This window comes from Myxocyprinus asiaticus, chromosome 38, assembly GCF_019703515.2.
Source record: "Myxocyprinus asiaticus isolate MX2 ecotype Aquarium Trade chromosome 38, UBuf_Myxa_2, whole genome shotgun sequence".
Lineage (NCBI taxonomy): Eukaryota > Metazoa > Chordata > Actinopteri > Cypriniformes > Catostomidae > Myxocyprinus > Myxocyprinus asiaticus.
Window position 1 is genome coordinate 15,558,949 of NC_059381.1, and position 20,831 is coordinate 15,579,779.

At 36.4% G+C, this 20,831-nt stretch overlaps 1 protein-coding gene across 4 annotated transcripts in view; it reads left to right on the plus strand.

Annotated features, from left to right (window-relative positions):
• Positions 1-18,655, plus strand: part of LOC127428868 (ankycorbin-like) — a 63,117-nt gene extending 44,462 nt beyond the window's left edge. For 2 of the 4 annotated variants that reach the window (XM_051677516.1, XM_051677517.1), the window contains exons 7-18: positions 190-260; positions 8,917-9,023; positions 9,552-9,739; positions 10,751-10,776; positions 11,181-11,270; positions 12,057-12,146; positions 12,814-12,937; positions 13,443-13,540; positions 13,972-15,537; positions 15,632-15,784; positions 16,172-16,237; positions 16,413-18,655. In XM_051677516.1, the coding sequence (XP_051533476.1) occupies positions 190-260; positions 8,917-9,023; positions 9,552-9,739; positions 10,751-10,776; positions 11,181-11,270; positions 12,057-12,146; positions 12,814-12,937; positions 13,443-13,540; positions 13,972-15,537; positions 15,632-15,784; positions 16,172-16,237; positions 16,413-16,490 (2,657 nt within the window). In that variant the 3' untranslated portion in view covers positions 16,491-18,655. The remainder of the gene's footprint in view (positions 1-189; positions 261-8,916; positions 9,024-9,551; positions 9,740-10,750; positions 10,777-11,180; positions 11,271-12,056; positions 12,147-12,813; positions 12,938-13,442; positions 13,541-13,971; positions 15,538-15,631; positions 15,785-16,171; positions 16,238-16,412) is intronic. The other 2 variants (XM_051677518.1, XM_051677519.1) reach the window with 2 other exon arrangements.
• The last annotated feature ends 2,176 nt before the right edge of the window (positions 18,656-20,831 follow it).

The window sequence follows — 20,831 nt, forward strand, 5'->3', positions numbered from 1 at the left end:
GATTGTTAGAAAATTAGTGGTGTCACACACAATGAGCCTGGTTTGGTCTCCGTGGGAAAGCTTGAACAATGTTCACAGTAATTACACTTAAAGGAGTATGTTGGCAAGCTTTTATACTCTTTGTTTGTGTCTCTGTGGTGATGAGGGGCTGCTGCTTATTATCTGCTCTGCTCTCTTTCTCTCTCATAGCCGCCAATGGAAACACTGTGATAGTTCTACTTCTCTGCGAGCACAAGTGTCAAGTCAATCTTAAGGACTTGGTATGTATGAGTCTAAGATTTCCCTCTCTCTGTTTTTGTTAAGCTATCTGAACTCTTGTGAAAATGTATTCTGGCCCTCTCTACACGTGCTGCTACGTCTCAAAGCTGCCTGTGGTCTACCTCAAACATGTGCAATGACAAACACACAACTCCTCTCTGACTTTCTCCTCTAGGCATTCGATTCTGTGTTGTGCTACATTGATTAAAATCCCCATGGCACACTTGAGGTCACCGTGATGGGTAGATTGCTTGTCCAGGGTTGTTTTATCCCCATTTCCTTTCCCTAGTGCTTCTACAATGGTTTTCTTTTATTCCTCCAAGAGTTTTACTGCGTTTCTTCAAATAGCTTCTATCTGGGTAATGTCACGGTGCTCTGACTATAGTACTACTACAAGTTTTTTATTTTTATTTTTAGTACCTTTCTAAAACTCAAGGTTGTTTACAAAGAAAAGCAAGCAAGCAAGCAAACAAAATAAAATGGAAAAAATAAAGGAAAGTTTTCCATGTAAACAAAAATAAGGGATGGCAATCTATTAAAAATATAATCAAATTAGTTACATGATATGCTGAGTAATTAAAGCAATTTCAAATAATCAAATATTTCAGAATTTGCTGATGAGCCCCTAAATGAAGATAACTGTATAGACATTACAAAAAGTAGCTTAAGAAGTCAACATATTGTTTGCTGTTTTTCTATCAGTAAACAGCGTCTTAAGCAGTTTTGTAGCGTTGCGTAATGTTTTTTCTTTCAGCATATTATGCGTTTTATTTTAAATTGTAATAAATTAATTGACAGCCCTAAAAAACTTCTACATATCAGCACAAAGGAAAACTATTAAGTACAACTTATTGCATAAGGATCACACTCATCTTATTACCCTTTCCCTCTGTTCCTGAAATACATTTACTTGCATCTATTTAATCAGAAGGAAGATCATATTTAGGTTCATATTCAACATATATTGGATGGTTGGAGCTATCTGGAATTAATCTGCAACAATACACAACTATATCCTTTAATAGTTGTGTTTTATGTTATGACCCATAGGGCTTTTATCTCAGAAATTAGCCTGACTGTGGTGACAGTTTGATGCAACTAGAGAACTATTTCATGCAAATATTTAATAATATAGCTACAATAGTTATTGTGTAGGCTATTGCTAAATGAAAATTACCCCAGAGTACCACATAACATCCAACCAGAATTAATACCGGTGTTAGTTGGTTTGAACGTGAACACCGCACCGATGTGAAAATTATGATATCATGGCAAGTCTAGTGCTTCTCATTTCTTTAATTGTGCATCCTCGTTTCCTTGCTCCTCCATCCTAGAGCCCATGACCCAGAAACTGATCAAAGTCCCCCATCTTGAAAGACATATCATTTCTCTAAATGCACCACATGGAGTCAAGGACCGAGAATGGAGGAAGCTTCCAGTGGATGCTTGAGTGAGGAAACACAGGAGCATCTTGTGCGGAAGAATTTTTTGTCGAAACACCTGACGCACGCATTAAATTTTCCTCCCCCTTCACATCTGGCACAAGAGTTTTAATGAATGTTTCACCTTTGCACTTTAAATAAACCATAATTGTCACATACTTCAACAGTGCATCTTGAATTATTAGGATTTATTATGAATATATTAATTAATGAAATTTCAACAACATAACAGCAAGCGCTCCGAAGTAATGCAACTGCGCCGAGATGGTGCTCTGAAGAGACTCTTGAGTGAGCAAGGACATTGCATTTTACAAAAACATCTTGATTCGATTCCTCCATCCTCATTTCCTTTCCTTACATCCTTTGCTACTTTCCTAAGAGGGTGGAGCTAGGACGCAAGGAAAGGAAGGAATGGAAACAAGGATACGCAGTTTCAGAAATGAGAAGCACTCTGTGACACTATCAAATCTTTGCTCTGTTTGTTTGAGAGGCCTGACATAGCAACTTTGGCTCAGCCAGTGGCATGATTTGGGGACAGAATTTCTGTTTTTTTGAACATGAGAGACAAGGCAGTGTTTGGGAGAGTTAGCAATTCCATTTGGTACAGCTAGTGTTTATTTAGCCATTGTATTTTATTTAATTTATTTATGTTCAAGAACATATGCTTTAATTTATTATTTATTTTGTAGTTTTATTTATATTGATGTTTTTTTTTTTTAAAAAATACTTTCTTTTTGTTAAACTTACTAAACTAAGCAGTTAGGAGGAAAAAGCAAAATGCAAGATTTATTTATTTTTCCCATTTTCCAGAAAGGTCCCAATCTCTGCTGCAGGTAAATGATTACTTAACCACTGTGCTCTGCAGCTAACTACTACATTCACAGCCTTTGTCTTCTAAATGTCATTATCACCCATTGTCTATGTTATTGTCTGAATGACAGCAGCCCTGATGAAATTAACCGTTTTCCTCTTTTTAAGCTGTAAATGCTTTGAGACAGAGGGTCTGTGTGGGTGGCACCGTGCTTTCAAGATGGCTCTCATTTAGACAACCGTGACAGAAGAGCTTCATTAGAGAGAGAGAGAGAGAAACTGAGTCAGAGTAGTGAATCAGAAGTGCCTTCTTATCCACCGGCATCATCCTCAAAAGCAAGCTTGGCATATTCTTGCTTGATGACTCTCGCCCACTCAACCCATTTCTTTGAACATGTGGAAGTACCTGCTTTCCACTCTGGAATTTTACAACTTAACCCAAGTAATGTCAATAGCATTCTGGGCTTCAGCGCAAGTAATCAAGCTTTGATACCCACTCACGAGACACTGAGCGTAATTGTCATTAACCAGGGTGTTTGAAATTGATGAGCCCAGTGATGTGAGCTATGCTTGGTGTTTTTCTGTTTTTTTGTTTGTTTGTTTATTTGTTTTTTCAGTTTAAATCTCATCTTGAAGTTTGTCTTTGAGACAAAAAAAAAGAAAAAAAAGGAAAAACCTTTATCCACCCACATTTTAGCAAAACCTCTGCTATACTCTGGTGCATTTTTGGGCTGCTGCCCGCAATTTTTCACACTTTTCACACTTCACTGTTCACACATACTTTGAAAAATGAGACACATTTTTTGCAATTTGCCCAGAGAATCGCCCAAATAATAATAACAAAAATTACTCAAATTATTCATATATATATATATAATATTGTATGTTTATAATCTTATGATAAACAGAATTTTTTTTTTTGTTTTGGTGGTGGTGGTGGTGGAAAAAAAAAAAACAATATATATATATATATATATATATATATATATACAGGTGCATCTCAATAAATTAGAATATCGTGGAAAAGTTCATTTATTTCAGTAATTCAACTCAAATTGTGAAACTCGTGTATTAAATAAATTCAGTGCACACGGACTGAAGTAGTTTAAGTCTTTGGTTCTTTTAATTGTGATGATTTTGGCTCACATTTAACAAAAACCCACCAATTCACTATCTCAAAAAATTAGAATACATCATAAGACCAATAAAAAAAACATTTTTAGTGAATTGTTGGCCTTCTGGAAAGTATGTTCATTTACTGTATATGTACTCAATACTTGGTAGGGGCTCCTTTTGCTTTAATTACTGCCTCAATTCGGCGTGGCATGGAGGTGATCAGTTTGTGGCACTGCTGAGGTGGTATGGAAGCCCAGGTTTCTTTGACAGTGGCCTTCAGCTCATCTGCATTTTTTGGTCTCTTGTTTCTCATTTTCCTCTTGACAATACCCCATAGATTCTCTATGGGGTTCAGGTCTGGTGAGTTTACTGGCCAGTCAAGCACACCAACACCATGGTCATTTAACCAACTTTTGGTGCTTTTGGCAGTGTGGGCAGGTGCCAAATCCTGCTGGAAAATGAAATCAGCATCTTTAAAAAGCTGGTCAGCAGAAGGAAGCATGAAGTGCTCCAAAATTTCTTGGTAAACGTGTGCAGTGACTTTGGTTTTCAAAAAACACAATGGACCTACACCAGCAGATGACATTGCACCCCAAATCATCACAGACTGTGGAAACTTAACACTGGACTTCAAGCAACTTGGGCTATGAGCTTCTCCACCCTTCCTCCAGACTCTAGGACCTTGGTTTCCAAATGAAATACAAAACTTGCTCTCATCTGAAAAGAGGACTTTGGAACACTGGGCAACAGTCCAGTTCTTCTTCTCCTTAGCCCAGGTAAGACGCCTTTGACGTTGTCTGTGGTTCAGGAGTGGCTTAACAAGAGGAATACGACAACTGTAGCCAAATTCCTTGACATGTCTGTGTGTGGTGGCTCTTGATGCCTTGACCCCAGCCTCAGTCCATTCCTTGTGAAGTTCACCCAAATTCTTGAATCGATTTTGCTTGACAATCATAAGGCTGCGGTTCTCTCGGTTGGTTGTGCATCTTTTTCTTCCACACTTTTTCCTTCCACTCAACTTTCTGTTTACATGCTTGGATACAGCACTCTGTGAACAGCCAGCTTCTTTGGCAATGAATGTTTGTGGCTTACCCTCCTTGTGAAGGGTGTCAATGATTGTCTTCTGGACAACTGTCAGATCAGCAGTCTTCCCCATGATTGTGTAGCCTAGTGAACCAAACTGAGAGACCATTTTGAAGGCTCAGGAAACCTTTGCAGGTGTTTTGAGTTGATTAGCTGATTGGCATGTCACCATATTCTAATTTTTTGAGATAGTGAATTGGTGGGTTTTTGTTAAATGTGAGCTAAAATCATCACAATTAAAAGAACCAAAGACTTAAACTACTTCAGTCTGTGTGCATTGAATTTATTTAATACACGAGTTTCACAATTTGAGTTGAATTACTGAAATAAATGAACTTTTCCACGACATTCTAATTTATTGAGATGCACCTGTATATATATAATTTTTTTTTTTTTTCTAACTTTAAACATGTAATTCTGTTTCTTTTCACTGAACTTCACTTTGAAAAGTCTATTCCACTAGATGGTAGAAAGATCACATTCCACCACAATATACAGATCTGAAATGTTGGTGGTGCTCTAATGCATTTTAGCCCCAACAGATGTGCTTGTCCATAGACATTCAGTATAATTTTAAGTTCAAGCACCACTCTTGTTGTTTCATTAAATATCATTAGAAAGCTGAGATCCTCCCCTTTGCGATGATATAAAACATTTTATCATCAGTAGTCGAAAACATATTTTCTGATTATTTGTTTTGCATGCTTTTCCTTCTGTGTGGCATATTTTGTTCTGGATATCTAAGATATAACATTGGATTATTCAGCCAAGCAAGCTCACAGACATGAAAACAATGGCTAATTTTTTAGAGTACTAGCAGTTATTGAAGCATAAAAGAGATGTTTGTATTTGATGACTTACAGAAATCTTATATCATTTTGATTCTTTTGAAAACTGTGGTATTAGGGAAACAAAATAAACTATACAGTCACATTGCTGAGAGTGAGAGCTTTCATTTGATATATGACTTGTCCATTTATGTGCTATGTGAAGGACTTTTATTTGTATATAAATATTTCTACCCCATTACCTCTGGTAATTTTCAACATGAATGTTTTGAGGCCTTATTTGTTAATTTAAGTCATATAAATGCAGAAGTGATGGTTATCTCTGAAAAGTTAAGATTTTAAGCTTTCCAATTATACCTCATATGCTTGATTTATGTATACGGAGACTTTAACATTTTAAGCGTAATTTATTTTCTCGATATAGCGCACCCCTTTGGACATGCCGGCGGGTCCATAGAGTTTAAGAGTTTAATATTGTTTTTTATTAAAGAGTGTCATTTGGCTGGTTTTGCGATCGTTCTTTGTCTTGCGACTTACGAGAGTATAAGGCGTTAAGACTTGGATGTTTTAATAGTGTCTCCAGTAGCAGAAATTGTGTTAAAGTTGACAAGTTTGATTTATTTCTGCAAATCAAACCAAACTTTCTGTATTTTTCATGTACTGAAATGTTTTAGTAAAAATATATGTAGGTAAATATTACTGTTTATTATTATGCATGGTTATATAATGATGCATAAATGAAAATGTATGACATTTATTTGTGTTTATATAGTAAAAAACAGTGTTTTTAAAATCAATTTATTGATTATTTTTATCTATGTTTTTGCTGTATTTTATTCAAGCGTTTTTAATCTGCTTGGCTACAATGGTTATTTAGAAGAATTATTGTTCCTCAGGTTTTTTATTGTATATTTTATTACCTTGTTAAGCCATATTAGATCAAATGTTTAAATATTGAAATATACCATTTACCGGTTGCCACGATATATATCCACTTGGTGCTGTAATCCGTGATTGACGCTGCCATTAATTAATTGCTTTGTTCAATCTCCACTGACAAATCAAAAAGTAAAAAATAAAATAATACCAACAATGTTAATAACAGTAACAACTCTCACATTCGTCACACTTACAGTACAGGTTCGAAAAAGGTTTCCCTTTGCACCACCTGGTGTTCATTTTGCAAATGAGTCACGTTTTACTGTGGTGTTAAGGGTAATATTGATCTTGAACCTACTGTATACAGTATAAAATATCAGAAGGCTGAAAAAACATCACAATGTAATTGTTTTAGCTAAATTAGAATCACAAAAATGTGTTTAGATTAGGTTAATAAGTTTAAAAAAAAATATGATTACAATAGCTAGAGATCTCCCATCTGGAAGAACTTTATTTTCCCAACATATTTAGAGACCTGATCTAAACATAACAGCACACCAACACATTCTAAAAAGGTTCATTAGCTAATAAAAGGTTTTCTCAAAAAAAAAATTATGTTCTGCATTATGAACGCAAATCCAATCTTTGCTGCTAAAATTACTTTAATCATGTTTTTATTACTGTGACTCAGACATTGCAAAGTTGGCACAATTGTGAATGCCCATTGGGAGTATGTTATAAGCAAACTTTATCTGCAGCATCTTGTGCTGTGTTTTTCAATGCTGACGCTGTTAAAAACGAATTAATTGGAATTGGTTTGTTTCTGTTTTTTTTTTGTTTTTTTTTAGGAAAACAGCATGCTTTAGTTAAAGGCAAATACCTCTAATCGCTGTTAAATAATGTTAAAGTGTTGAACAGTAATAAATAACAAATTGAATGATTTCTTAGGAAACTTTCCCAGAATGTAAAAATGCTCTGCCTTTAAAAAGAAGTTACAACATGGTGTTGATAAACACCTTTTGTGATGTGTAATAGTGTTTAAATATCTCATTATAGTCCAGAAATAAAGATGCACAGACTTTCTGTTACTTTAAACTATCATTATAACATTCTCTGATGTGTTGGACCGATTGCTGAAATTCCAGATGTTTTAGCTTGTTAAATTTAACCTTGTCCTGGCTCTTGGAGGCCTGCCAGTGTAGAAAGTAGCCAGGCTTACCTTACATAGGATTGTGCTTAATTATTTAATTTTCTGTACTTAATGCCACATGAGCTGAAATCACCCCTTGGACTGCAATGACTAAGCATTCAGTGACATTAAGATGCAAAACAACTAGCACTATTGGCATTCAAAGAGGACTTCGAACCTTTTTTTGTGTGTCTCACACATGCACTTGAAGATCTTTAATATTTGGTATGTGTAATGGTTGTCTGTCCAATAAATTAGCACTAACACACTCTCGGTTTCCTCTCACCTTGCTGTGAAAAAAACACCATGTTGGGTTTGCAACTGAAAGTCTAGATCTGCCCCCCTCCCCTCCTTCCTGGAAAAACACTGAAATTATGAATATTTAGTTTTGTGGATGTTTTTCTGGTGTAGCTACAACATCAGCAGATTACAAAACATTACTTGCTGCTTTTAAAAACATTTCCTTGAATTTTTTCTTTCAAATGGCATAGCTATCACACAGTGTTTTGCATACAGACACTTTCCAAATGTATCTCTTATCATTGTTTTACCGGTTTTAACTCCTCAGAGAATTTAAATGCATTTGTGCGCTGCTGTACAGAATTTAGGATTTAATTTTCTGGTTGCAGCTCAAATTCAGTTCTGTCACCCTGAATGTGCTTTTCATGAGGTATCAGTTTCTCTTGCACTGGAATAATCGGCAGAGCCCTCTGTGACCTCTGGGGTGGCAGGGGTGCATTGAACTTTCCCCTCTCTCATTTAGAAGATTGTTGCTTTAAGTTTAACTAAAGACATTTGGAAAAGGGCACAAAAAAAAAAAAGCATTGCAAACTGTGTAAAGGTATAGATCACCAAAAAATGAAATTTCCATCATCTTTAACTTACCCTTGTTCTAAACCCGTATGACTTTCTTCTGTGGAACACAAAAAGATAGTATGTTAGACTGAAAGTTTGAATGTCACAATTCTGTTTCATTACATCTTTGTCCATATAATGAAAGTGAATGGTGACTGAGGCTGTCATTCTGCCTCACACCTCCTTTTGTGTTCCACAGAAGAAATAAAATCATATGTTTTTGGAACAATGTGTGGGTGAATAAATGATGACAGAATTATCATTTTTGGTGGAACTATTTCTTTAACCTCATTTAGAGTTCAAATCCAATGCATTACTTGTGCTTTTGTTTTTATTGGTTGTCTGAAGCTGTAGTACAATTGCTCATCTTCAGTGTCCTTAATGTCCCGCTGTTTGATGCCAATTCTGTACTCTCTATTACTTTAAAGTGGCCTCTTAACATGCAAATGATGGCATTTGAAGGAAAACACTGTTGACTCTGCTGTTTTTCATTTAGGATGGCTCAACGGCCCTTCTTTTGTCAGCCAGACATGCACATGCAGAAGTTTGCCAGAGTTTGATGGATTGGGGCGCTGACGTCAACACTAGTGACAAAAACGGCAGGTATGGCAAATCATCAGTCATACTTTTGAGACCGCTGAACTAAACAGTTTCTCAGTCCCAAAGTTACACCTGACTTCAGCTATCATAATGTATTATGAATTGAATAACAGTGTCCTCAGAATAACATCTAATCATTTGTCCAAACCATCTGTGACTGTGACGAGTGACAACTCTTTGATTGCTTGGTTTCCATTTCTGTGGCATCTCGCCCACCTTGAAATCTTTTTGGTCCAAAGCCCCACTCCACAGCTATATATTAGAAATAAAAAATGTTCAGATTGACAGAGTGTCACGTTGTACAGCAGTTTTGCATTCAGTGTGGACAGACAAATTGTTTTGTAGTTGGAAATTTGTCACAATACGCCTAGTTAGGAAGACACGGTGTAACACAATTTGTTGTCACAAGTCAGTAGCTAATTGTCCAAATTTAAAACTAAATTGTTACAATGACAAGTGTAACTAAAGTGTTGCATAATAGCGTAATCTATGTAAAGAAAGAAAATCAGTGATGTGCTGTTATTCATACAGAACTGCAGTGATGTTGGCCAGTGAGAGCAGCTCTTTGGCCGCTGTGGAGCTGCTTGTGCAGAGGGGAGCTGACCTGCACATGGTGGACTCGCTGGGCCACGACGTTCTGCATTATGCCAAACTTTCAGGAAGCAGTGAAATCCGAACCATTCTCAATGCAGCTCTCCACAGTCAGCAGTCTGAATCTGGTAATCTCAGCTGAATTCCAATGAGATGTCTATTAATATAAATTAAATGTGACATAACATAGTATTATGTTGATTAAACTGCTATTGGGCATACTTTGTATATTTGTTTATGTTTGTTTTATTACAGTACATAAGTACTAAGTAATACTAAGGAACTACAGCTTGTGATTCCACATAGTTATTGCTATTCCTTTAGTAATTAATCATAGTAGTATGTACTATGTGTAGTATGGACAGTGTGATGTAAAGTGTTTCTGTTCCATTGGCCACTAGTATTGTCATAATGGTAAAAACATAATCATCAGTCAGATTCAATCCATTTTACTGCAGCAGAACTTGGTTTTGTAATTCTAAAATGACCTGAATCAATAAAAACTGTTCCAATTATCCTACTTTTATGACTTACCCCTCCAAACTGAAGAACAGAAAGAGATTTCTTCACATACTTTTGTTGTGAGATCTGTTTATTGTAAAATAAGACACAAGAGAACTTGAGTTAATTATTTAGTACAGCATTTCTTTCAAAAGTAACTCCTGCAACATCTGTAGAGGGTGAAGTTTCTCATCCAGCTTCTCTTAGACACCATGTCAGTATGACTCTCAGTCAAACTGGTGGTGGTGTAGTGGGCTAAAGCACATAACTGGTAATCAAGTTGCTGGCTCAATCCCCACAGCCACCACGATTGTGTCCTTGAGCAAGGCACTTAACTCAAGGTTGCTCCAGGGGGATTGTCCCTGTAATAAGTACACTGTAAGTCGCTTTGGATAAAAGCGTCTGCCAAATGCATAAATGTAACTGTAAAAATCCTCTCAAGTTTAAGTTGCACAGAGCTTTTTGGCTCAACATTGCCATCTAGTGCAGATGTCAAGCAAGTGAAGGGGATTTTCAATGAATCAAAAATGAATTTCTCAGTTGTGTTTGTGAAATAATGAAAAGGGGAAAGATTTTTTTATTATTATTCCTTTTTTATAACCTCATTTCATATTTTTTTCATGTCTTTGTATGAGCAGATAAGAGTTTTGCAAGAACCCCTCAGGTAAGCAAGGCAATTTTTGTTTTATTTATTTTCATTTCCTCAGACCTTGTTAGATTTTTTTTTCTCATTTTGTGATTGAAAGATCTTAGAACTTGCAAAGGAATGTTTGGTCAGTAGATGCTTAAAATTCACAATTTACAGAATCCATAGTTCACTAGTAACACCAGCTGCTGTACTGTCCCTTTTCTTACTTGGCACCTGAGTTTTGATTAAATATTATTTTATTATCACAGTTCACTTGTAGAAACATGCATTAGCATGTCTCACCAAGTAGTGATAAAAACTTCTGTTCCTAAACTAAGTAAACAGTTTTTTCCACTAACCACTTAAAACTCTTTGCATCGTCTTCCTCTCTCTCTCTCTCTCTCTCTTTTTGCCACTCTTTATTGCGCACACAATCTCAGCATGGTCAAATGGCTAAGCTAAATGACGACAGAAGCTCCACCCCCAAAAAGAGAAAAGCACCTCCTCCTCCTCCCATTAGCCCAATTCAGGTAAAAACACAGTGCTGAATCTGTGATTGTCATGATCACCATGATCTCTTTCTGCAGTAATCTCAACTGAATCTCAATCACAATTGTAAAATGTGATTATTTAAGTAATGACTTGTAAATAATTTGCTCATGTTTAACTACTTGAAATATATTCAGTGATACTATCTCTGTGTGATAAGTTTGTCATTATTTACTCACCCTCATGTGTTCCAAACCCTTTCTTTTCTTCCATGTAACACAAAATGAAATAATGTAAACAATGTCATAATAGCTGATTTCCATACAATAGCAGTTGATAGTGACTCACTTTAAAGTGTATAAATGCACCCAAAAGTGTCATACAAGTAGTTGTTATTCACTCTCAAATCAAATCATTTATCAACTCATGTCATCAGCGCACAAATACAATATGGCGATATGTCAGTAACATTAAACCTTATTGGATCTTGTGTCATGACGTTTGGTCAAAGTGATAGTATGCCTTTAGAAGACTTCAAATATGATGCACGAGATATATGAACTTCTTTTATGACACTTTTGGGTGCTTTTAAAGCTGTAGAGTGAGTCATTATAAACTGCTATTGTATGGTTATCAGCAATTGTAACTTAATTTTAAATATATCCTTTTGTGTTCAGTTGAAGGGAAAAAGTAATGGGTTTGGAACAACATGGGAGTGAGTAAATATTGAAAAGAACTTTCACTTTTGGGTAAACTATTTTTTAATTCCATTTTAACTGTTACTTCTGTTATTTGACTGAAAACTGTTACTTTTTAATATTTTTCAGTCGGCTGGTTTTGCATCGCCACCTTATTTTACTCCATCTGAAACTCCTTTGTCAAGTAAAAGTGATTCATCTAAGAGATTCAGTTACAAGGTAACATTTTGGAGTGGCATTTAGGGGCATCAGTACTAGTAAAAATATGTATAAAAACAAATTATTTAATAAGGACTAGTAATAGGGTTCCCATGGTCATGTAAAACATGGAAATATTATAAATGTTAAATTATATTTAAAAAATTGTGATTTCCAAGCCATGAAAAGTCATGGAAATCCTAAAAAGTCATGGAAATTTCTGTAGTGTAATATTTTTTTCCAGTTATGCTTTGGCTCTAAAGTATTCAGATAGAAATTGATTTTCAGAAATCCTTATCCAGTAATCACAAACAACCGGGAAAAAGTCAGGAAAAATCATAGAAAATTGTTGGTCAAAAAGTGTAATAACCCCAAAGCACTGACTGATTAAATAAGAACAATTTCAACTCAATTGATCTGAATGGTGCTTTTCACAATACATATTGACTGTCTCAAAACCTTGTAAACTGTCTACCTAGTGTTTGAACCTTCCTACCATTCAAACATGCCTATTATGCCCCAAAATGGTGTCCAGTTAGACAACATGAAATTAACATTGAAATGGTAATTCAGAAACAAAAGCCTTTGTTTGACAACTAAGCCATATCCATCTTGCTGTTCTGTTTTGTGCATTATTCCTGATAACCGGTGTAATAAACTGGGCCTTCTTCACTTGCTGTTTGTTGAGGAGGAGGAGCTGAAGAGTGCTGCACTAAAGGAGGAGATAGAAAAATTGCACGAGGAAAAGATCATGCTGCTCAAAACCATTGAAGATCTGAAGCAGATTGTGGAGCAGACTGAGCCCAAGGCGAGTACAGCACAGCCCTTTAATATTCCTTCATGTGGCAGCCGCTTTGATCTTCAGCCACTTTTGCTCTCTGGAACCCATTTTAACAGCTGCGTTTTTACTGGACCTGGCCAGGTAAAGGACCTTGCTTTAAGGGACACGAAAGCAGACCTCTCCCCCACACCATTTGCATTGGCCTTGAATGTGCCGATCAAGGCAGTTTTGTTTAAGTTCTCTCTTCATGTTTGAATTTCAACTAGTGACGCAAACCCATGGGTCTTTTTTACGTGACCTTGAGTAAGCTTCTAAAACCTCAAAGCCCAGGGACTGTGTTTTGTGTTCAGTAATGATGTTCATCAAAGAGGCTCTTATGTTAGGGAAATTTTGTAGTGGCATGCATGGTTTCTCTCTGTGTAGTAACAGATCACAGGGAATCAGTTTTTTGGCTTGAAGTGAGTTTTTGGTGTCTAGAGCCCTATAAAAGATGTTATAAAATAATCTCTTTTGTCCTTCTGTTTTGAAACAGACAGAGCACTGTGGGAATGCAGATTCAGTGCTGATTGCAGCTCTGCAAGCAAAAATATCTTGTCTCTCCCTGGAAAACCAGCAGCTCGCCCAAATAATAAAGGTAACTTGCTTTTAAAATTGCTCAATAACTTTTCTGTACAACTTTAAAGCTGATTTAATTTTTTTAATTTTACAATACTTTCTCCTATCCTAGTTTCATATGCAAAGACAACTATAAGACATTATTAGGTTGACTTTCCAAAGAGTAAGTATTGTTCTGTTTGTTTGGGCGGTCCAACATAGCAGTGTTGGCACAATCAGTTAAATGATTTTGGGATGGGACTACCTGTATGCCGACCAATCGAAGACCTGGGTAGTGTGTGGAAACCTGTTTTTAATTTTTTTGCAATTCAGTCAATATTTTTGCAATTCCACATGATGCTGCAGAATTTAAATGGTGAACTTTTAAGTAAAGAGCATTTTGAATTATAGATGTGCATTGTAATCCATTATCTTTGTTCTCATGAATGTTTGTCTTTTCTAACCATGCAGAAACGTCCAGCTCCCCAAGGAGAGGAAGGCCAGGGGGGATCCCGTCCAAACAGCATTGAATCTAATGCCTCATACCACTCCACTCGTGCAGATTTTGAACTCTCCAGTGACATACACATCCATACTAGTGACAAAGAGGATCTCTCAGAGTTGTCTGCTCTCAGTGGCTCCTCACATAAACATGAGATGGAGGAAGAAGCCATAAAGGTATGTTCAGATGAAGAAGTTGGGCTGTTACGGGATGCACTAGAGAATTTACAGGCCAAACTGCTACAGTCCAGAATGGAGAATCGCTCCCTTCAGGCCAGACTCAACACTGACTCTAAGATGGAGAAGTTTAGGGATGAAGTTTTGTCTAAAAGCATGGCCGAACTACAAGATACCCCAAAATACCAAGAAGCTTTACAAGAGTTACAGGCTCTCAAGGACATGAGGGGAGATTTAAGTAGAGAAGACGATGATGTGGTACAGAAGTTTCAGTATTTGAAGGGCTGCCTAGAGCAAGAGGTAAAAGAACTAAAGGGAAAGTTGGCCAAATCACAGGAGGAACAAAAGCGGGATGCTTGTTTGATAAGGGATCTTCAGGCTCAAATCCAGAGCGGTCATCTATCCGAGGATGAGCATCAAGACATGAAGAACACCTACAATGCTTTGGTGGAGAATATTAACCAGGAGAAGGCGCTGTTAATCGAGAAGTACAAGGAGTCTCAAGAGGAGATCAAGATGCTTCAGGAGGCCCTCCGTGGCACTGTGCCTGTTGAGGCTGCTGCCAAAGACTTTGAGGAGATGAAGGCAGAGCTCGGTGAGATTATTGATGGGCTGCAGAGGCGCCTTTTGGAGCTCTCGAAATCGTACAGCGAAGCCAAAAGCGAGCTTAGCACTGCCCGCAACCAGCTGCAGGCCAAAGCTTCAGAGCCTGAGGACAAGCCAGACGTGGTGTGTGTCACCAAGGAGGAGCACGAGCAGAAAATTCAAGAGCTGGCTTTCAAGATGAAGGACGTTCAGAACATTCTGAAGGACACGGAGGCCAGGCATCAAGCGGCGCTTAAAAAAATTGCCCAGCTTCAACTAGATGCTGAGAACCAGGCCCTGACTTCTGTAGCCATTGCAGACCACACCCAGGTGGTGGCATCCTTGGGGAATGCCATCAAGAACCTGGAGGCTGAAGTTGAAGTTCTTCAACAGCAGCTGGCCCAGAAGACTTTGCAGGTGGATGGTTTGCAGAATAGACTGACAGTTGAGAAAGATGTAACTCCGGATGATTTGTTATCCAGACTGGAATATGAGCAAATGAGGGAGACACTGGAGGGTGAGATAAGTCACCTAAATGACCTGCTAAAGGATGCTCTTAGGAAACAGGATGAAATGGCACTGGAGGTGACGGCTGCGTGGCAGGAAGTGAAAGACAGCAGAAAAGAAAAAGAAGCTGCACAGGAGCTTGCTGTATGTAGGGAACAGGAATGCAGTGCGGTAAACACAAGGTTCAGAGAGGCCCAGGATGTCATTGTTCAGTTAAAGAAGCAGGTGGAGAACCATGTGAACTCTGAGAGAGAGAAAAATAAAAAGGTGAACTGATTCTTTTGTTACACTCCTTTCTTGGGAGTTGGTGAATATTTGTTGTATTAATAAGTAATGTGCTTTTGATTTAAAACTTTTATAGATTGATGAGCTGTCAAAGGAGGTTATCAAGTTGAAGGATGCTCTGAACAGCCTTTCGCAGCTGTCATACACCACCAGCACCCCTAAGAGACAACAGAGCCAGCAGGTGGATTCACTTCAACAGCAGATTAAACAACTGCAAAATCAACTTGCTGTAAGTCACTGTTTTTGCCTTTCTATAGGAATAAATGTAATAACATGAATATCAGAATATTCAGTTTTTATTGTGATGTTTTATGCATAGAAATATATTATTTAAGTTACCGATGTTGATTTAAACTATAATAGCACACTTTATGATGCTTCCACAAATTTGCTTGACTCCCATGCGTGAATCCCATTTTTCTCTATTGGAACTATAGCAAAGGAACTGTTCAAATTATGTGCTTAAACATATAATTATCTAGCTAAAGGAATTGTATAACCATAAATATGTTGTGTATGAGCACAACAGATTTATCTAATTCATCATATAAATTACATTCACTTTGGGTTTCAGAATAGCAATCACAGTGTTTACAGTACCTTCTTTTTATAATAGGAGTCCAAGAAACGTCACCATGAAGTTGTCTCAGTTTACCGAATGCATCTTCTCTATGCTGTGCAGGTCTGTATTCTTTTCCTATCACTTTATATTACCTTGCAGTAATATACTGTTAAAACAATTTAGAGTAGAGTTCATATTTGTATGAGAGTATTCGTATTCACGTAAAATCTTGTATATTTTTGTTTTATCTGAGCATTTAATTGGTCATTTTTAACTTACATCTTTCTTTTTTTAGGGTCAGATGGATGAAGATGTGCAAAAGGCTTTGAAACAGATACTTGTAATGTGCAAAATGCCAGCTGAGGCCAAGTGATGAAGCTGACACTGTAGTTGTTCATGAACTGCCAAAAAATGGTGATCTAAGACAATTTATCCAAGGACTCAAGTCCATGATCCATCAGTCAACACTACACATTTAGTCATGCTGGGTAATTGAAATTGCCTTTGGCCATCCCCACATATTGTGGAGAAATATAGCAAAGGAAGCAATCGATCCTGCTAAGTGTGCACAAAAGCTCCTAGGTCATACAGTACCAGACACAGAAATAGAACCTACATCACAGATATTTTTTAATTTGTTCTTAAAAGCATTTCTATTTTTGTCAACAACAAAAAAAAAATATGATCAGTATTTGATCTTGTTACAATGTAATCAGAATTAATTTTAGTTTCCATTAAAGTAGAATGCCTGTCAGTAACAATGAAAGCACAATGCACATTTTAGCAGAGTACTTTGGCCTGCAAAGCAGTTCAGTGGTACTCACCTATGACAACTGAGTTTTCTTTGTAGTGTGTGTATTTTCTAAAATTGCAACCAGTTGTAGTACCAGCATGCTGTGACAATTGAAGCGGTTCAATGTTTGTTCTAAGGCATTGTGACCTTTTTCGAATCATTTTGAATAATCTACCATTTCAGGGTATGTGCTTTGACAAAATGCCCATGCGCCAAATGCACTTTCCGTAGAGAATAGTCGGTGTTCCTTTAAAGCCAGCATTTACCTGCCATATCCAGGACACCTGATGTGTTATGTCCATGTGCCTCTGCTCATTTCTAAGGCCCATGGTAATGTTTTGGAGTATAAAGCATTTAAAGCTGCGCTATATTTCTTTGCATTATGCTTGTTTGCTTGGTTATACCAGGTTGCTGCACTGTAGTAAAATATAGTAGTTGTAGATTTGTATTTGTCTGGACATCCTAAACCTGTAGTCTTTTTGAAGTCTCAGCATGTTAAACAATTACTTTAGTTAGTGATATACTAAAAATGGGTGGTATACAACACAGTGAGAGATGAGTTTTACCCCCAAGCACTTCAGTGTAGTTGTGGTTTTGCAACAAATAAGGTTTTTGTATGGATGAGATGGTGCTGTATGAGCGGAATAAAACTACATGTACTGCATCTGTGTACAGTATGAACAGAATTCACCCACTTTAGGAGTTACTGAAATGTGGGCAACACAGAGGGTTTTTGACACTAAACAACAAACATGCATTTTAATTATTAAATTAAATATGCAGTTGCACTTGAACACATGCTATTAATTTGGAGAACATGGTGTAAATGTTATTTTTAACCTTGCACTAAAGGTTAGCTTATTATTTAGTAAAATGTACCTTCATAATTTGAGGTTGAAGAATGAGTGGGTCGTGGACAAGTGCTTTCAAATACAATACAGCACACAGAATTTGTGTATGAAGTGTCCATTACCAAGAAATGACGTCCTTAGGTGCCATCTTTTGTTGATTAGTTAACTCTCCAGACAACCTGCTAGTTAAATTCTGTAATCATTTTCTCGAGTGCCAATTTATTACCGAACTTCAATGAGTATATACAAAAACACAATATCTATAGATCAGATAGCAAATATGACTGTTGTATGAGATGATAGATACAAAGATTTCAAACACCTGTTAAGTAAAATATTCTCTTTGAATAGTTTCCATCCATCTTGAGCCCTTATGAGTGTCATTTTCACAATCAGTTCATAGTTGAGTTGTTTTTGTTTGTTTTCTTATGCATTTGTATTTTAAGTCAGAGAACAAGTTGTTGGCCAAGTATTTTTGCTTAGTAATTAAACTTGTTATGAGTTGGCTCTTTTTTTTTTTTTTTTTTTTTTGTCTTCATTGTAGTAAAAAACTCAAAACACATTTTTAAACATGCTTTTTAAATAATGTTAGGATTGGGAGTGGACATGCTTCCTTTTGAGTTGATCACTCTGTTATCAAACAAACTTGCTGTGAATTCTCTTTTATTAACCCTTAGAACAAATCACCAGTAATTGTGTAATGATATTTTTTGCCATATGTTTTAATAACATTGTAGGATGACCAAACCCCTAGGAACTTGTTTTACAAATTGAAAGAATTCATCAACTAGAGCTTTGTGTTAAAATAAGGCTGCAAAATGTTTGTATTTTTATGTCTCTATTTGCAAAGGTCTCAGAGATGCTCAGCCTTGCCAAATACAGCTCAATGTGTGACTTCCCTGTTGGTCATTGTTTAAAATTGCTGAGGTAAAGAAGGCCACTGTCAATGTATTTAAAATGCTGCTTTGGTGAAACAGGCAACTGGCAATGCCTGCAGGTTCATGCTGATCCAGTGAAATAGCCTGGCTTTCTCAGAGCACACAAGCACATACAGCAGCAGAATGTTCTGTTTGTAATGTTCTTAGATGTGATGCCAGCTGAATTCTGGGTAATGTCACCACTGTTCCCTCTGGCTTCTGTGGCATAACTCCTTTAAAATGTCCTTTCCTAGTTGCTGCTTTCATTTAATGTCATCAAATGGAACTATCGTTTAATTGTCTTTTATAGATTTAGAACACCGAGGTTTGACTTCCAGCTGTATTTTTCCTGTCCCAAAAATGGCATAGGTTAAAATAACTATGCAAGGCCAAAGAATAATCCCTCCGCATGTCATTTGTACTATAGAGCCTTGCTGAAGTTCACTAAGGTAGTTGTCATTGTTTCAGCTAGATGGTGCTGTGGACCAACATTGCTAAAGAAAGTTCCTGAGAATATGTAAACATGAAAATCCCACCAAAACTGTATATTCCAAGTACACAACCAAGTATCTTCAGAGGAACAAATTTAACTGATCAAAATTTTTGGTTATAATAAAGTGCTGTCCATTAAAAAGGATAACACTTTTTTTTACACTTTGTTACACATATTAAATGGTAACATTTTACAATAGGGTTATATTTATTAACATTATTAACCTACATTACTTAACATGAGCAGTACTTTTACAGCATTTATTAGATTTAATTAATTTACATTTCTACACTTTTAAACATTTTGCATTAAAAGTTGAATATGTTAACATTACTTAATGCAATATGAACTAACAAACTTTTTATTAAAATTATTATTATTTGACTCGTCCCTCCTTTTTCTTAAAGAAAATAAGAGCAAAAATTGAGGTTACAGTGAGGCACTTACAGTGGAAGTGAATGGGGCCAATTTTCAAGGGTTTAAAGGCAGAAAAATGTGAAGCTTATCCTTTTATAAAAGCACTTACATTAATTCTTCTGTTAAAATTCTTGTATTATTTAAGCTGTAAAGTTGTTTAAAACATAATATTCACAGTCATTTTAGGGTTTGTTGACATCATGTCAACATGGCAACGAAGTTGTAAAATTGGCTATAACTTTACACAGAAAAGGTTAAGTGATTTTATCACACTAAAATCATGTTAACACACATACGTATTGTTTATGTTTTGTGGCTTTTGAAATAATGAGTATTTTAACGTGTACGGATTTGCCCCATTCACTTCCATTGTAAGTGCCTCACTTTAAAAAAAAAAAAAAAAATCATGCTGTTACATAATGTAGAAATAAGTGTTTTGCATTTAATTTGTTTCAATATTATGTATTTAAGATAAGCATAGAAGAAAAATGTGATTACAATCAACCCAAAACCATAAATTACACAGAAATGTCAATGCTCGAACCTTAACATTTGTAGTTTATAAAATGTTCTCAGTACACTAATATCCACTTGCAAATTGCAATCATAAGTTGTCATAGTATTCAAGTGATATTGTGAGTTGGCTTTCTGCACTGACACATAGCTGAGTCAAAACCGTTGTATTTTATTGCCAAAACCGCTCTTATGCAATGTGTCCAGAGAACATGCATAACCTACAACATGATAAAAAAATACTGCTTAGCATCACTGATTTTAGCTAATCCCAACAGTTAGATCACTTGCACCACTTTCCAAGTTCTTGATGTTCACAGTCATATTGAAAATTTGGTAATGTTTTGTTTCTAGCCATAAATTTTCATAAAATGTGAATATTATTATACATAAGCAGATTAATTCCTCCATATTAATGATGTTGCTCAGAAGATGATGAGAAGGATCTTTAGGGCAGGAGACCTGACATGTAGAAGTTGGAATTGTTGGAATAACTTTTACACCTCTCTCTATAAGTTGGTGTCAATGCACATTGCTTTCAGACAGGCCACAAGCATTCTGTCCAAACCTCCTGACAGCATCCCCATCAGGATCTGATACTCCTAAATGGAACCAGATGTAGTAATTGTATATCAAAACAGATGGGATAATAGCATTAATGATATCATTCTTCACGTCTGGACCGCTGAGTCTTTCCCTGATCCCCTGTCCTTCTCTTAATAGCACAGAC